The sequence below is a fragment of the Blennius ocellaris genome, assembly GCF_963422515.1.
Source record: "Blennius ocellaris genome assembly, chromosome: 5".
In the NCBI taxonomy this organism is placed as follows: domain Eukaryota; kingdom Metazoa; phylum Chordata; class Actinopteri; order Blenniiformes; family Blenniidae; genus Blennius; species Blennius ocellaris.
The window spans coordinates 3,296,048-3,315,135 of NC_137654.1; the positions used below are offsets into that span (position 1 = coordinate 3,296,048).

At 45.4% G+C, this 19,088-nt stretch overlaps 1 protein-coding gene across 1 annotated transcript in view; it reads left to right on the forward strand.

The window, feature by feature from the left end:
* Positions 1–19,088, forward strand: part of plpbp (pyridoxal phosphate binding protein) — a 33,686-nt gene that overhangs the window by 11,737 nt on the left and 2,861 nt on the right. The window contains exon 7 of the mRNA XM_080496451.1: positions 5,848–5,946. Within this exon, the coding sequence (XP_080352577.1) occupies positions 5,848–5,946 (99 nt within the window). The remainder of the gene's footprint in view (positions 1–5,847; positions 5,947–19,088) is intronic.

Sequence of the window (19,088 nt, forward strand, 5' to 3'; positions counted from 1 at the left end):
TCCTGGTACTTTTTTGCAGAGCCCTGACTACGATATCGTAACTCCTCTAATTTTAAATGCGCTGTTACCTCTCTGACCCACCGAGCGTGCGAGGGTGGCGAACGGTCCTTCCACTTGAGAAGAATGAGTCGACGGGCCAGGAGAGAGGCAAAGGCAAGAGAATTTGATTGACAGCTTGAAAGGGACATCCCCCTGGGAGCCAGGCCAAATATAGCTGTGACAGGGTCAGGTTGCATCTTGCGCGAATACATAAAAGAGAGAGTGTCAAACACGGAGGACCAGAATGGGGCGATGGATCGGCAGGTGAAAAACATGTGAGAGAGGGTGGCAGGGGCCAAATGACACCTCTGGCAGGTGGGGTCGGTGCTCGGATACAGCTTTGCAAGCCTGCTTCTACAAAGATGCAGCCTATGGAACACCTTGAATTGAAGTACCCCATGTCTTACACACAAGGAGGATTTATGTATTCTTTCAATAGAGGACTGCCAGGTCTCATCAGACAGTTTCAACCCCAATTCCTTCTCCCAGGAGTCCCTCAGATGTTTAAGGAGTGGACTAGAGATACCCTGGATTGTATTATACAATCTAGAGACACATCCCCCCAGAAAGGGGTTAAGGTCAAGACAGTCCTCCAGCCATCCCCTTGGCGGGGCCGACGGAAAGGAGGGGACATGTTTCCGGACAAAGTCACGAGCCTGTAAATACCTGAAATAGTGAGTCCTAGGCACGCCATATCCTCCAACCAGATCCTCAAAAGATAGAAACACCCCCTTCTGAAAGAGATCAGCCACACTCTTCAGGCCCTTGGAGAACCAAAGTTGAAAAGCCGAGTCGAGTAAAGCAGGCTTAAAAATTGGGTTACGAACTATAGGAATAACCGGAATCATCTGAGTTAGTCCAAAATGTAGCCGAAACTGCGACCAAATCCTAAGTGAGCTGCTAACCACTGGGTTGTTGGAGGGATATTTTTTTACTAAGCGGCAGGGGAGCGCACAATAAGTAGGCTGGATCCATCGGTTTGCAAGAGAACATTTCCATGCTGGACCAGATCGGACCCGACCCCTCCCTAAAGTGGGACACCCAAAAAACTAGTTTGTGGAGATTCGCAGCCCAGTAGTAGTGCAGGAAATTGGGGAGTGAAAAACCTCCCTCTGATTTACATTTCTCCAAAAAAGTCTTGCGAAGACGCGGAAGTTTCTCGTCCCAGATAAATGTAGAGACGTGCTTGTCTAGCTCTTTAAAGAAGGATTTTGGAAGAAATATAGGAATCTGCTGAAAGTAATATAACAACCTTGGCAGCACAACCATTTTCACGGCATTTACTCTCCCAGCCAGAGATATGGGAAGAGACGCCCAGCGTTTTAGGTCCTTTTTAACCCTTTCAAGTGCCGGTTGAAAATTCTCCTTAGACAGGTCCCTGGATTTCCGTGTCACATGCACCCCCAGGTATGTAAACGAGTCAGAAACCACTTTAAAAGGAAAATCAGTGTAGGAAAGTTCAGACGCTTGGGAATTGATTGGGAACAGTAGGCTTTTGGTGAGGTTAATTTTATAACCAGATGCCGACCCAAACAGGGCAATAACATCAAGTGCGGTCGGGATTGACCTGAGAGGGTCCGCGCAAAACAGCAGTAAATCGTCCGCATACAGGGCCAATTTGTGCATATGACCTCCCCTCACAATACCAGCAAAGTCGGACCGGGCTCTAAGGGCAACGGCTAGAGGTTCTATTGCCAAGTTGAATAGGAGAGGTGATAATGTGATAATGTGCGAACCACAGCTTGAGGTGCAGAATACAAAAGCTTTATCCAGGATACAAAGCCTGGACTAAACCCAAATCGTTCAAGCGCTGTAAACAAGTACTCAAATTCAATGCGATCGAACGCTTTATGCGCATCAAGTGAGATAAGGACCTCCGCAGGGGGGCTAGGACTAGAGTATACTATATTGTAGAGGCGTCTAGGGTTACCAAAGGACTGCCTACCCTTCATAAACACAGTCTGGTCCGGGTGAATAACCTTATGTAAAACTGTCTCCAACCGCAACGCTATAGCTTTAGAGAGTATTTTATTATCGCAGCAGACCAGACTCACCGGTCTGTAAGAGTCACATCTCGTCGGGTCCTTCCCCTTCTTAAGAAGGACAGATATAATCGCTTGAGACATGGTAGGAGGGAGTGACCCACGGCCAAAAGCCTCCTTGTATACCTCCTGAAGCACCGGCACTAGTTTATAAAATTCTATCGGTAGGCCATCAGGCCCAGGGGCTTTTCCGCTCTTCATAGCCTTGATCACACACTCTATTTCCCCGTTAGAAATGTCCCCCTCCAGGGCGGCAGCCTCGTCCGGGTCTAATGTGGGAAGCCCAAGGTTGTTGAACAAGCGTGTAACAGAGGAGCCATCAGTGACCTCAGATGAGTATAGTGTCTCATAAAAACATTTAAACTGATCGTTTATACCCTTCTGGTCAGTCGTAGTGCCCCCAGTTGTTGTTGTAACTTCTGTTATTAGACAATCTGCAGCCGCCTGCCTTAATTGATAGAGTTGAGTAATGTACTTGCTCGTTCCCCGTGTTCATACTGAGACTGTCTAGATCTAAGAAACAGGTCCTCCACATGGGTAGTTGCCAGAGAGTCATATTCTGTCTGCAGAGAAATGTGTTCTTTATACAGGTCGGCAGTCGGCATAGATGAATGTCTTCTGTCAACGTCGCCAATTAAGTCCATAAGCTCTGTCATACGTTTTGTCCTCCGCCTGTTCATGCTGATAGTATAGGAAATAATTTGGCCGCGGAGATACGCCTTCATAGCCTCCCACATAGTGCCCACGCTTGTCTCTGGTCGCCGATTAGTTTCGAGAAAAATATCAATGTGACTGGAAATAAAGGCAATAAAATCATCGTCCGATAGTAAACGCGGGTTTAGCCGCCACGTTCTCTGCGGGCGCATGTGACCAGGAAAACAGAGCTGCAAGACCACTGGGCTGTGATCCGGAACCACGATATTCCCATATTCAGTAGAATGGAGAAAAGAAATCAGCTTTTTGTCTAACAGGAAGTAGTCTACCCTTGAATATGACTGTTGGGCCGCAGAAAAAAAGGAAAATTGTTTACCGGTGGGATTTTTAAAGCGCCAGGGGTCCAGCATGCCGTAACCCTCGGCAAAGGAGTTAACCACACGGGTCGAGTTAGACAGAGGTCTAGCCGACACCGCAGAGCGATCCAAGCTGGGGTGGAGGACACAGTTAAAATCTGCCCCTAGGATGAGACAGTGTGAATCCAGATCTGGAAGTAGGGCAAACACATTACTAAAGAAAACTGAGTCATCCCAGTTAGGGGCATAAATATTAGCCAATACGACTGGTAGGTTATACAGTGAGCCCTTGACAATAACATATCGACCATTTTTGTCTGCAATGACGGTGGACTCTACAAACTGCACATGTCTCTGGATTAGAATGGCTGTCCCCCGATGCTTGGTCTGTAATTTAGAGTGAAAAACTTGGGAAAACCCACCTCGCTGAAGTTTAGAGTGGTCCGCTAAGCTGAGATGCGTTTCCTGTAAATAGACGATGTCTGATTTCAATTTACGTAAAGTGGAGAAAACCTTACTACGTTTTACCGGGTGGTTGAGACCCCTGACGTTCCAGCTCACAAAGGTGGTCGCAGCTCTAGCTGTACTCTGCATCCCTGTTACCTGTGACAGTACAGGTCAAACATTCCAAGAGCCCTGCATGTAGATAGATAGGGAAAGGGAGGGAAGGGGAACTAGAAACAAACCAGAAATAAACCATCCAAAACAAAAGTTTAAACATTAAACCAAAACATACATGACAGAAACTCAAAAAACACTGCAACACAAAAAACATTAAGGAAAAAACATTCCAAACAGCATTCAAAAAAACACGCCGGTCCCTCCCCAAATGAGAGACTGCACCCCGCCCCCGACAACACTTACACACTACAACAAACAGCTTACCTCGCAAGACCGAGACTGAGACTCGCCGGTGCCCTTAAACATAACCCATTATCCTAATTATTTATCAAGAACATTAGCTAACCTCCAAAAATAAAAAGTCATATTCAGTGTTATTAAAACCAAACACCCAAAGTAAAGAAAAGTGAGCATCCGCCGCTTCGTTTAAGCGGACAAGGAACATGAGTAATACAGAACCAAAGCATGCCTGCCAACCCACCTTGTGTGTGGGAGGCAGCTATTACGCTAAATAGTAGCGTCTCGTTAGCCAGCTAAATAGGCCGTAGTACACGTTAGCGCCAACATCGTCAGGCAGTCTCATGATTATGTGCCGAGTAAATCACATCACAGTGGGCCGCCCTGTAACCTAATCCCTTAAAACATATACCCACCTTATAGATACAAACAAGAAAACGTACATTTACTCGGTCGAAACATTTAGCCGCTAACGCAAGCTAGCATAAACATAAACACGCAGGATATAGCCTATTAGCTGGCCCACCGAATACCTCAGGTTGTTTCATGGAACCCCCGCAGTGGTCTTCTTCACGAAGTCTTTGGCCTCATTCGGATCCGAGAAGCTGTGTCGCACACCGTCAGCGGTTGTAATTCTAAGGACCGCGGGGTACCATAGTCCGAATTTGACCCCTTCACAGTTCTTAAGCATGTTTTTCACATCCCTGAAAGCTGCTCTCCGCTTCACAATGGCCTGCGTGTAGTCAGGGAAAATCCTGATATTGTCCCCTTGCGGTGTCACCAGATCGCTGGATGTAGCTGCGTTGCGGAGAATAGCCTCCTTCTCCCGATAATAGTGACATCTCACCACAAAAGTACGGGGTGGCTGGTCCTCCTGGGGCCTCTCACGGAGAACACGGTGGGATCTATCAAGCAAGGGGGGGGGCGATTCCAGACCTAGCGGCTTAGCCATGAAGTCAGATGGATTCTTCCCCGTCTCCCGTTTCTCCTTTATCCCGGTGATCCGCAGATTACATCTCCTCGACCTCGCCTCTAGGTCCTCGTTCTTGTCGGATATAGTTTTCATCTCCCTCTTTAGCAGTTGCATATCATGCTCCAGAGTAGTTATCCTGTCAGAGTGTTCGTTAGTGGCTACATGCAGGACCCCCACTCGGTGCTCGAGGGCCTTAATACGACCACCAACTTGTTCAATAGATGTCTTCAATTTCCCTTGAATGTGTGTCGGCGTTACCGTCGATCTTCTTCACCAGGTCGTCCCTCAGCGAGTGGATGGCCTGCAGGATTACAGAGTCTCCGTCTCCCGCTGTAGTAGCCGGAGGGAGCTCCGCCTCACTGTCTTTAGCCGAGCAGCTAGCTTTAGCCTTCGGGTCCGTGGTAGGGGCACCTTTTCTCCGCTGGGTAGATGTCATTTCTTAGCGGCAGATAGACGGTTGAATAAAGAACGGTCACAACTACACAAATAATCAATAGGGTGTTGATAGGAGGTTGCTAACAAAACAGAATTCACGGCACCAGCGAGGAGCTCAAAAATGTGCGTCTTCACATGGCTCCGCTCCTCGTTTAAAGTTTTAATGTGATTCTTTTATTAATATATTTCTTATGTCTTTTGTGAAGTTTTTCTATATATCTTTAATTTCTTTGTAAAGCACTGTGAATTGCCCTGTGTTTGAATGGTGCTCTTGCCTTGTGTGTGTGTGTGTGTGTGTGTGTGTGTGTGTGTGTGTGTGTGTGTGTGTGTGTGTGTGTGTGTGTGTGTGTGTGTGTGTGTGTGTGTGTGTGTGTGTGTGTGTGTGTGTGTGTGTGTGTGTGTGTGTGTGTGTGTGTGTGTGTGTGTGTGTGTGTGTGTGTGTGTGCGCGTGCGCGCCCCTCAGTCAGGCTGTGTTATGTCTCTGTTGTAGATGCTGCTGAGTCGGAGGCAGGAGGTGTGTGACTCTCTGAAGCTTCCTCCAGAAGAGGTGGAGCTCAGTATGGGCATGTCCACAGATTTCGAACATGCGGTGAGTAAATGTTGAAACCTGGCAGACTGCCTCAACGCACATCCACACATTGAAGTTCTGGACAAATGAAAGGAGAACCCTCAGCCATTAACATCTGCATCAGAATGTCACAATTGGGAATCCTGATCTCTGAATTTGGATATCTCTTCGATACCAGAGCTGTTTGGTTTATTGTTATTATTATTATTGTTGTTGTTGTTGATTTTATATGAGGCTGTAATAAACTCCTTTCTACAGGCAAGTATGAAATGTACAGATGTATGCATATATTATCTCAAAAGGCAACTTGAGGTTAGTATAAAGCTGCTGTTCCACCGCACAGTACGTGGCGGAGCGGGGCAGAGCAGGTACGGCAAAGTGCGCCCAGGACCAACTCTGTCTCTGGTCCCACAACAGAAAATACGGTAAAAATGTAGGCGGGGTTGTGACCGACTCGGAGACGCTCCAGTTAAGAACACGGAAGCAGCTGGTGGCCGTCAAGTCGTTCTCGTGTGACCTCAGGTTAAACTTTTTAAAAGTGAACAGCAGCATCCAGCTCCTGCTGAATCTTCTCGTCCTGTTCCTGAGAGGACCGACACAAAACCGTGGTCTTTTAACGACCTCGGTCAAAGATCGCGATGTTGTGTTGCCCTGACGTTTCATTAAACCAGTTAACAAATCAACCAGTGAGTGCAAAGCGGCGCATGTAAACAACAATGGAGGGTTACAGCCGATGAAATGATTAAAGGACCCATATTTTGCTATATTTCATGTTTAATAATAATAATAATGCATTGGTTTTATATAGCGCTTTTCTAGACACTCAAAGACTCTTTACATTGCATTATTAATTTATTCCATGAATAAGTAAACTACGTCTGTAGCCACAGCTGCCCTGGGGTAGACTGATGGAAACGGGGCAGACTGACGGAAGCGAGGCTGCCATTTTGCGCCATCGGCCCCTCCAACCACCACCAACCACTCACTCTCACACTGCATTCACACAGGAGGTTCAGGGTTCAGTGTCTTGCCCAAGGACACTTTGGCATGTGGGCAGGCAGAGATGGGATCGAACCTTCAAACCTTCCGATTGGGACCACTCTATCAACAGAGCGATACACCCCAAAGCACGGCGACTGTGGCCCAGCCCACAGCCGCCTCCTCCCACCCCCTCGGTTTCACAGTCCATCCTATGCTCATGTGGGATAATAATTTGGGTGATACAGTATACAACATTCAAAACTTGTGAAATTATAGTTATTTCTTGGATCGAGCTGACGTCACCTCTCATGAAACGGGTGGTTGTCAGCTCCTCTGCCTCCTCAGCCCACAGCCGCCTCCTCCCACCCCCTGGGTGACGTAGCCAGCAGCTCACACTCGTAGTTGTAGTAATGTACTTACAGATCTCAACGCCTCATTAGCATCTTTTATTGTGGGAATAGCAGCAGGTTTCAAGATGAGCTTCTGAGTAAGTCCAGTTTCAAAGTACCGTAGTTCTGGAAGCTTCTTTGGTGAAGAGTCGCTCGCAAACAACACATTCTTTGCGGAAAAGAAAAAAAAGTTCAGCCACATTCGCCGCTGTGCTTCTTCTTTCTGCAAGCCAAATAGTGTGGACACATACTTGCACCCGAAAACACATTTTCTCCAGTGGACATGAAGGTGAAAACACATTTTCTCCAGTGGACATGATGGTGAAAACACATTTTCTCCAGTGGACATGATGGTGAAAACACATTTTCTCCAGTGGACATGAAGGTGAAAACACATTTTCTCCAGTGGACATGAAGGTGAAAACACATTTTCTCCAGTGGACATGATGGTGAAAACACATTTTCTCCAGTGGACATGATGGTGAAAACACATTTTCTCCAGTGGACATGAAGGTGAAAACACATTTTCTCCAGTGGACATGATGGTGAAAACACATTTTCTCCAGTGGACATGAAGGTGAAAACACATTTTCTCCAGTGGACATGAAGGTGAAAACACATTTTCTCCAGTGGACATGATGGTGAAAACATTTTCTCCAGTGGACATGATGGTGAAAACACATTTTCTCCAGTGGACATGATGGTGAAAACACATTTTCTCCAGTGGACATGATGGTGAAAACACATTTTCTCCAGTGGACATGAAGGTGAAAACACATTTTCTCCAGTGGACATGAAGGTGAAAACACATTTTCTCCAGTGGACATGATGGTGAAAACACATTTTCTCCAGTGGACATGATGGTGAAAACAAATTTTCTCCAGTGGACATGAAGGTGAAAACACATTTTCTCCAGTGGACATGAAGGTGAAAACACATTTTCTCCAGTGGACATGAAGGTGAAAACACATTTTCTCCAGTGGACATGAAGGTGAAAACACATTTTCTCCAGTGGACATGATGGTGAAAACATTTTCTCCAGTGGACATGATGGTGAAAACACATTTTCTCCAGTGGACATGAAGGTGAAAACACATTTTCTCCAGTGGACATGATGGTGAAAACACATTTTCTCCAGTGGACATGATGGTGAAAACAAATTTTCTCCAGTGGACATGAAGGTGAAAACACATTTTCTCCAGTGGACATGAAGGTGAAAACACATTTTCTCCAGTGGACATGAAGGTGAAAACACATTTTCTCCAGTGGACATGATGGTGAAAACACATTTTCTCCAGTGGACATGAAGGTGAAAACACATTTTCTCCAGTGGACATGATGGTGAAAACACATTTTCTCCAGTGGACATGATGGTGAAAACACATTTTCTCCAGTGGACATGAAGGTGAAAACACATTTTCTCCAGTGGACATGAAGGTGAAAACACATTTTCTCCAGTGGACATGATGGTGAAAACACATTTTCTCCAGTGGACATGATGGTGAAAACAAATTTTCTCCAGTGGACATGAAGGTGAAAACACATTTTCTCCAGTGGACATGAAGGTGAAAACATTTTCTCCAGTGGACATGATGGTGAAAACACATTTTCTCCAGTGGACATGATGGTGAAAACACATTTTCTCCAGTGGACATGAAGGTGAAAACACATTTTCTCCAGTGGACATGAAGGTGAAAACACATTTTCTCCAGTGGACATGATGGTGAAAACACATTTTCTCCAGTGGACATGATGGTGAAAACACATTTTCTCCAGTGGACATGAAGGTGAAAACACATTTTCTCCAGTGGACATGAAGGTGAAAACACATTTTCTCCAGTGGACATGAAGGTGAAAACACATTTTGTCCAGTGGACATGAAGGTGAAAACACATTTTCTCCAGTGGACATGAAGGTGAAAACACATTTTCTCCAGTGGACATGAAGGTGAAAACACATTTTCTCCAGTGGACATGAAGGTGAAAACACATTTTCTCCAGTGGACATGATGGTGAAAACACATTTTCTCCAAGTGGACATGAAGGTGAAAGCACATTTTCTCCAGTGGACATGATGGTGAAAACACATTTTCTCCAGTGGACATGAAGGTGAAAACACATTTTCTCCAGTGGACATGAAGGTGAAAACACATTTTCTCCAGTGGACATGAAGGTGAAAACACATTTTCTCCAGTGGACATGAAGGTGAAAACACATTTTCTCCAGTGGACATGAAGGTGAAAACACATTTTCTCCAGTGGACATGAAGGTGAAAACACATTTTCTCCAGTGGACATGAAGGTGAAAACACATTTTCTCCAGTGGACATGAAGGTGAAAACACATTTTCTCCAGTGGACATGAAGGTGAAAACACATTTTCTCCAGTGGACATGATGGTGAAAACACATTTTCTCCAAGTGGACATGAAGGTGAAAACACATTTTCTCCAGTGGACATGATGGTGAAAACACATTTTCTCCAAGTGGACATGAAGGTGAAAGCACATTTTCTCCAGTGGACATGAAGGTGAAAACACATTTTCTCCAAGTGGACATGAAGGTGAAAACACATTTTCTCCAAGTGGACATGATGGTGAAAACACATTTTCTCCAAGTGGACATGAAGGTGAAAGCACATTTTCTCCAGTGGACATGATGGTGAAAACACATTTTCTCCAAGTGGACATGAAGGTGAAAACACATTTTCTCCAGTGGACATGAAGGTGAAAACACATTTTCTCCAGTGGACATGATGGTGAAAACACATTTTCTCCAAGTGGACATGATGGTGAAAACACATTTTCTCCAAGTGGACATGAAGGTGAAAGCACATTTTCTCCAGTGGACATGAAGGTGAAAACACATTTTCTCCAAGTGGACATGAAGGTGAAAACACATTTTCTCCAGTGGACATGATGGTGAAAACACATTTTCTCCAGTTGGACATGAAGGTGAAAACACATTTTCTCCAGTGGACATGAAGGTGAAAACACATTTTCTCCAGTGGACATGAAGGTGAAAGCACATTTTCTCCAGTGGACATGAAGGTGAAAACACATTTTCTCCAGTTGGACATGAAGGTGAAAACACATTTTCTCCAGTGGACATGATGGTGAAAACACATTTTCTCCAAGTGGACATGATGGTGAAAACACATTTTCTCCAAGTGGACATGAAGGTGAAAACACATTTTCTCCAAGTGGACATGAAGGTGAAAACACATTTTCTCCAAGTGGACATGAAGGTGAAAACAGTTATCGACTGCAACATTAACAGCAGCGTTCAATGTGGAAGAGAGCATCGACCGAGATAGCGCGCAGAGAAGAGGCTGCGCTCCTTGGCACATTCGTGGGCGTGTCTTTTTTTGGTTTCTCCGCATGTCAATCTTCCTGGAGGCGGGGCTTCTCCAGCTCTGTGCCGGGTCAGCAAGGTGGTGCTGCATCATCAAATAGAATCAAGGTGTTGAGCTCCCCCACCAGTTAGAACAGAGAAAGATCGCCCTCGAACTCAAGCTTGAGGGAATCAATGAAAAAAACACTTTGGTGATGTATATCAGGCATCACCAAATGGCGGATACGGACCGCGTGATGCTTCTGTTCGGACCCGTGACTCGATAAAGACGATAAATTCACGAGAATAGATCATTTCCATGCAGCATTTTTCCACCGGTCGCAGCAATATATTGCGGGCGCTGCTACGCCAGTTATTACGACAATAGCTACACTCAGTTGAGCCAATCAAATGGATTGTTTACCCTGCGTGGCCAGGCAGCACACCAGAGCAGAGAGGAGGAGACAGTTGCGACAGCATGGCGTGCTCCAAAAGAAGGAAGGTTGATGTGGAGAACCGGAGTTTTAAGGACAAATGGACGGAGAAATTTATGTTCATTCTTCCGGCAAGCAGCTCAAAACCAGTGTGCCTCATATGCTCCGAAACTGTGGCGCTAATTAAAAGTGGCAACGTGAAGCGCCACTGCGAAACGAAGCACAGCGCTTTTGAGCAAAGTTTCCCCTGAAGTCCGAGCTGAGGGCAAAATAACGGAACTGCAAGCCCAGATTGACAGGTCCACCCGACTCATCACGCATACATTTACAGCCCAGCAACGTGCGAACGAATGTTCTCTGAAGGTATCGTGGATTTTAGGGCAGCATAACAAAACTTTCAGTGACGGGACAGTTGTGAAGGAGTGCTGAACAGCTGTTCCTGAGACATTATTTGAGGGAAAACAAAAAGAAGACGTGTGAAAAAATCAAACAAATCCCGATGTCAGCCTCAACAGCAACCAGAAAGTCAGAAATATTAGCAGACGATGTACCGGCACAGCTGGATGCAGCTGTTCAGAGTGCACCATGCATATCTCTGGCCATTGATGAGTCTGCAGATGTGACTGATAACACCCAGCTTTTGGTGTATGTGAGATGAAGAAGGAGCTCTGTAAGGACCTGCTGGGTGTCACACCACCACCACACACACAAGAGGAGAGGACATATATGCAGCAATAAAAGACATGCTGGAACAGAGGGGCATCGATCTGAAGCAGGTTGTCTCCGTCACCACAGATGGGGCTACTGCCATGGTGGGAAAAGAGAGGGGGGGGTGTGCCCCGGATGAAGGAGGACAATCCAGATCTTACTGCTTACCACAGTCTCATCCATCAGACTGTTCTGTGTGCCACTCTATCAGAACAAGACTTGTTTAATTTAAAAGAAAGATGGCTTTTTGGCTCTGTTTGCACTTTTTTATGTATTTTATTCGAAAGCCCCGTCTCCACCGCACAGAAAGTAGCAGCCTAGACGGTTTAAACCGCTCCAGCTCGCGTCTCACGACATGGAATGCAGTCTAAACCGCTCCAGACCGCTCCAAAGGCGACCGCTTTTCCGCTACCCATCCGTTGGGGTACCAGGACCATGGAACGGGTCTGAGGTTGAGCTGCTGTCTGCTGATTGGTCAGTGATTTACGACACGCCCTCAACATGTTAATGTGCTGGCTGGATGAAGCCTCTGCTGTCAGTGTGGTCAGCTGTGCACTGGTTGTTTTTATTTTCATTTTCTTTTCTTTGCTGCTCAACTTTAGTGTTTGTGGTGAAAGAGCGACTTGAGGCAGGGGGAGACCGGGGGGAGGGACTTTGCATCGCGTTGGAGTTTTCTGTTTGCAGCATAGCGCTCGCCGTGGCGTGGATGCGCGTCCGTGACACCGGAGTCTGGAGCTTTCGTCTCCGGCGCTGACCGCGCTCCGGCAGCTCCGCTTTCCAGAGGCGGTCAGCGTTCTGTTCAGCCGCGGTCAGTGGCGCTTTATCGCGGGGACGGACCGCGGAAGCCATGAAAAGGAGCTCGGAGCTCGGCGCCTCCGTGTTCCGGTGCTGTGCTGCCGGAACACGGAGGCGCCGGAGTGGAGAACCTCCTGCGTTTGAGCAGAAAGCTCAGACTCCCGTGTCTGTGCCTCAGCCAACCGGGGGGAACGCTCCGGTCACTTGCCCCGCCCCCCAGCGCTGGAGTGCGGGGCAAGTCGCTGGCAAGCGGCCGAGCGACTCGCTCTCTCAAAACAAACACGGAAGTTGCGGCTGCAGCTCTCCGCTGCAAAAAATGACTGCTGCAAAAAGTAACTTTTTTTTTTTTTCCGCTGCAAAAAATAACTGCAAAGTGGAGAATTTAAACAACAACAGAGGATTCATAAGATCTACATCTGACGACGTTCTTTTCTGTTATAATGTCACATTTCTGCGGAGCTCATAAGCCCCGCCCACTTTTCATGCTCCTCTCTGCAGTGGAGACACGACCCAAAATTTCGGTCGGGGTTAGTGCTTCCGAACTGCTCCGTACCGCTCCGCTCCGCCCCGGCACTTGTGTGCGGTGGAGACGAGGCTTAAGGTTCCCATTCTCTTTCATCTGAAATGAAAGCTTTAAATTGATTTGCCTGGTACAACATTTATTGATGGCAAAAGAGCTCGCTATGCACTCAGTTAAACTTTTCCTGCATTTAAAATTGACGATAAACACTTTTTAAACGAACCATGTGAAAATGTGGACATGGGGGGAAAGCTATAAGACAAGCTGGACCTTGGTTCGGACCTTTTACTTGGAGGAAATTTTAATAACTGGACCTCGGTGACTTTTAATTGAATACCCCTGATGTATATGAACCCCAAATAGCAGTTTTATGATGTTTAAAGCACAGAAAAGTCGATTTAGTATAATATGGGTCCTTTAAATATTGCGGGCAAGTCTGGAGTGACGATCATCACTGACCAATCAGCAGACGGCCGTGCCGTCGCTCCTCTTCACAGACCCGTTCCACGGTTCTAGGTACCTCAGCAGATGGGTAGTGAAAAATCTTACCCGCCGGTCGCGGGCTCTTTCCCTACCCATCCACAAGCCTAAAGTCCGCGCGAAAACTCGTCCCGCCCCGCAACTCTCCGCGACAGAAAGTGCAGTGGAACTGCACCTTAAGGTCATAAAAGGAAGCAGTACAAACTATGTTTGTTCCATTTGGACAATGTGGGGGTCTGCTGAGGTCATCATCTCATACTAAACTAGTTCTAGCTTCAAAACCTCAGAATCACTTTATTAATTCCTGGAGAAATTCTTTAGCAACGTGGCACAAACTGCAATATTTCCCGCTCTAATGCAGCACAAATGATTGGGTTACTTTGTGCTAATTTGCGGCGTTTTAAGCATAAAATCCGTCCAAACAGCGTTTTGTTGTCATGACAAGTTGATTAGCAGAGTGCTACTTCCATTAGCATGCTAAGCTGGCTGCAAACTGTGGAATGGATTTCCTGACTCATTACTCTTCTTCTTACTCGGAAATTTCCGATCCGTGAATTACGTTGATATTGGAACTCAATACTGATACTGGATCAAATCGGCCCTATCCCTTGTCACAATTGAGTAGATTAAAAAAAACAAAACACTTTGAAAATAATCGAAACAGAATAAAGCATCTAAAATGGCCAAAACTATTTGAAAATGTTTTAAACTGCTTTTGAAATCCTAAAGTGACAAACACATCAGCAGTTATTGTTGTTGTTGTTTAACTAGCAACAGTGCAACCAAACCATTTCCTGATGTAAAATGGCCCCAACAGAATTTTTTATTTGACAATTTAGACCAAAGAACCTTTCTGAACATATTTAAATGAACATAATTTGAACAATTTTGCACATGTACGCAGTTATTTGAACAGGATTTAAAAACCAAAACACTAAATAGCTTATCGAAAAGAGTTAAATAATAATGCAAAGTTAAGTAACTGAGGTTTTACTCAGGACTTCAGGACTAAGGACATCCCAAAGTTTTATATGTCGCTCCCCAGTGGCGCCGCCATTATCACCCCCCGTCTGGGGGGGATGTCGCTTGCAGCACTTCACGGAGGACTTTTTTTTTCATTCGTCCAGAATAATATATCCAGAACGATGCTGGATTCGCTGCACAACTTCAAATAAAGCAAATGTGGGAGCTGTAAGTAAAATATTCTGATTTATATGCCTTTATATTACTTTTCGAAGCACCAGGCTGGTTGGTTTGCCACAACTGATCCCACGTTTTGTATTTTTTTGTTCATATGTGCAAAGGTCTGTGTATGGGGTTGATAATTGTCAGGTGATTGTTTTATTTATTTCCATGATTAAATGGAGGTTCAGGATGTTCTCGTGTCTGCTACTAAATATGATCATTAGTAGATGATGATCTCAGTGTGGCAGCACATAGATAAGGTCAGAGTCACTCAGGCTGCTCTGAGTAGTCATTTATTTGCAGTTAACACAGCTGGTTTCTTTGTAAAGAAAATATTCAGTACAACTGATTAAAATATTCAGACACACAGTATGTTTTACTAACATTCTGAAACATCCAGCTGCAGCAGCAGCAGAGTCACAACTTCTTCAGGAGCTTCTCCTTCTGGGTCACATTCTGCTTCATATTGGTTTGGTTGAACTGCATTTCTCCATAATGTAGCGACAAAGAATGTAAACAATAGTACATGACATGAGGAGATGAAGCACTTCATCCTCTTCCCAAGAACGGCATGTGGGCGGAGCCAGTCCAGCTCCCTGAAACCAGCAGATTCTGAATGAGGCTCAACTGGCTGACAGTCAAGGGCAAGCTGGATTTGGGGCAAAGAACTTTGAATACAATGTTTTTGAAAAAAATCAATCATATGACTCCTTTAAGGACGCTCAGATCATCATAAGATAATCTTATCAGTTATTCCTGCCGTGTGTGGTCCGCTGACACTGCTCTCATCTGCTGGGAAGGATGTTGGGACAGCTCCAATCTCAAATCGGGGATATCCAGCATGAATCGTTTTGGCCCGTGTTTTCACTGTGTGGTGTCCCCCGAGCACGAACCCGTTGACTGTGACGTGTAAGCCAAACCAGAAAGCGAGGCGACATAGTGGCAAGGAAACGCCGGACCGGAAGCAATCAGGAATCCAAAAATCCAAACAGTTGTCATGATGAACCAACCATGTCTTCATTTTAAAATGTTTTTTTCTGATAAAAACACACCACAAATGATCGTCATTGCGTCCTCTTCGTCCGCCGGGTTTGTTGACTCTGGAATCACATTTGATCTCGAGAGGTTTTGCGAGATTTCCCGTCTGATCTGGGGATGTGTTGGTGTGTGGTGTGTTGTTGTTGCCGCCGAGTAGCTGCACACCACACATCGTGCAACCAAAACTGTTAAACCTGTGATTTTTTTTTATTGCCGTGTGTTGTCTCTTAGGCTTGGGGAATCTGCCAACAATTTTATAATCCTGCCGTGTGAACCGGGCTTTAGTTACAGTAGTCAAATGTTATCATTTTGTAAGTCCAAACAGGAGTGGGAAGAAGTATAACTTATTAAATCCCACCCCTTCTCCATAAATGTATAATGTGTGTAATATGTGTTAGCACTATTATATTAAAGCTAATTGTCTATTGAAAAGGTATGAATACATCACACATTTTAAATGATATAATTCTATCTTATATATAATAATGTACCACCATCATTATGGAATGATACTATTGGAAATATAATGAATAAAGAAAGATGGATGTATTCTATTACAATAGACTGCTGTCGGGATTTCTTACTTCATAAGGATCACTATGTTGTGTTTGGCTATCAGTAATGATTAATAATTATTGAAGATAGTCATTAATTATGTTATTGAAAATGTAATCAACTGTATCAGAACCTCGGCGCACCACCTGTCTTAACAGGAAATGATAGTCAATTCAGTTCTATCAGTCTCGTAAGATATACAATGCTCACAAAAATAAAGGGAACACTAAAATAACACATCCTAGATCTGAATGAATGAAATATTCCTATTAAATACTTTGGTCTTTACATAGTTGATTGTGCCGACAACAAAATAACACAAAAATGATCAATGGAAATCAAATTTATTAACCCATGGAGGTCTGGATTTGGAGTCACACTCAAAATTAAAGTGTAAAAACACACTACAGGCTGATCCAACTTTGATGTAATGTCCTTAAAACAAGTCAAAATGAGGCTCAGTAGTGTGTGTGTGGCCTCCACGTCCCTGTAGGACCTCCCTACAATGCCTGAACATGCTCCTGATGAGGTGGACCATGGTCTCCTAGGGGATCTCCTCCCAGACCTGGACTAAAGCCAACTCCTGGACAGTCTGTGGTGCAACGTGGCGTTGGTGGATGGAGCGAGTCCTGATGTCCCAGATGTGCTCAATTGGGTTCAGGTCTGGGGACCGGGCGGGCCGGTCCATAGCGTAAATGCCTTCATCTTGCAGGAACTGCTGACATACTCCAGGTCCAGCATTGTCTTGCATTAGGAGGAACCCAGGGCCAACCACACCAGCATCTGGTCTCACCAGGAGTCTGAGAAGCTCATTTCAGTACCAAATGGCAGTCAGGTGAGCACATGGAGGGCTGTGCGCCCCCCCCAGAGAAATGCCACCCCACACCATTACTGACCCACTGCCAAAGCGGTCATGCTGGAGGAAGTTCCAGGCAGCAGAACGTTCTCCACGGCGTCTACAGACTCTGTCACGTCTGTCACATGTGCTCAGTGTGAACCTGCTTTCATCTGTGAAGATCACAGGGCGCCAGTGGCCAATTTGCCAATCTTGGTGTTTCTCTAGCAAATGTCAAACATCCTGCACGGTGTTGGGCTGTAAGCACAAACCCCCACCTGTGGACGTGGGGCCCTCATACCACCCCCATGGAGTCTTTCTGACCGTTTGAGCAGACACATGCACATTTGTGGCCTGCTGGAGGTCATTTTGCAGCTCTGGCAGCTCCTCCTGTTCCTCCTTGCACAAAGGTGGAGGTAGCGGTCCTGCTGCTGGGTTGTTGCCCTCCTGAGGCCTCCTCCACGTCTCCTGATGTACTGGCCTGTATCCTGGTAGCGCCTCCATGCTCTGGACACTACGCTGACACACAGCAAACCTTCTTGCCACAGCTCGCATTGATGTGTCATTCTGGATGAGCTGCACTACCCGAGCCACTTGTGTGGGGTGTAGACTCCGTCTCATGCTACCACTAGAATGAAGCACTGCCAGCATTCAAAAGTGACCAAAACATCAGCCAGAAAGCAGAGGAACTGAGAAGTGGTCTGTGGTCACCACCTGCAGAACCACTCCTTTATCGGGGGGGGGGTCTTGCTAATAGCCTATAATTTCCACCTGTTATCTATTCCATTTGCACAACAGCATGTGAAACTGATTTTCAATCAGTGTTGCTTCCTAAGTGACAGTTTGATTTCACAGAAGTGTGATTGACTTGGAGTTGCATTGTGTTGTTTAAGTGTTCCCTTTATTTTTTTGGAGCAGTGTACTAAACAGTTAATCGGGAATTTGAATTAATAGTTAAATTAATTACAGTTGCCAGAATCAAGAGTAAAGATTGAAGGATTTTGTAGTTGTTCACACAGAAGAGGTCGACATTTCATTCACCTTTGTGTTCATTAATAACACAAGTATGATTCCAAAAATTATATTTATTTACAATGAAAACAAATAAACACAGATTCTAACTACCTATATACAGCTGGGTGTGTGTGTGTGTGTGTGTGTGTGTGTGTGTGTGTGTGTGTGTGTGTGTGTGTGTGTGTGTGTGTGTGTGTGTGTGTGTGTGTGTGTGTGTGTGTGTGTGTGTGTGTGTGTGTGTGTGTGTGTGTGTGTGTGTGTGTGTGTGTGTGATGGAACTATAAAACAAGATGGCGGATCACAAGAAACTACATTCCAAATGGAGGTTGTCAGAGAACAGGAAGTCTGTCCTGGGTCTCGACATTTCTAGAATGACTTGATGTGAATGAGACTTGTTTTGTAAAACGTCAGGAGTCGTCAGATGGTGTTCAGTTACTGTGTGATGTTGTCTTTGATGTGATATGTGTAGGATTGTGAGTTAACTAGTTAGTAAAGCAAAGATTAGCATGATAACTGCTCCTAATATCATTATCTATAGAACTCAATCACTGTAACAGAATCAACACATCTTCATAAAGTTAAACAGTTCTATCATAGCATCAGGTTTAACTAATCTCAGGTAAAGCCCAGTTGTTGTTCCCACTTCCTTGAAGGAGTTCAGTTGTTGTCCTGCTGGAGGGAAGCTGGTGTCTTCTCCTGTAGTTAGCATCTCCTGCTAACTGTGGTTGCTGGTTCTGCAGGCTGAGGAGAAGAAGATGAAGTTGATGTTTCAGGAGTCCTTCTTTGCAGCTCCTGGTTGTTCCTTTTGTCCAGACTGAGGAGCTGGTCGCTCAGGTCTGTGATGGTTTTCCTGCTGGTTGAGGAAAACACAAAGAAGTTCTGTGAGGCGTCGTTTCCCTG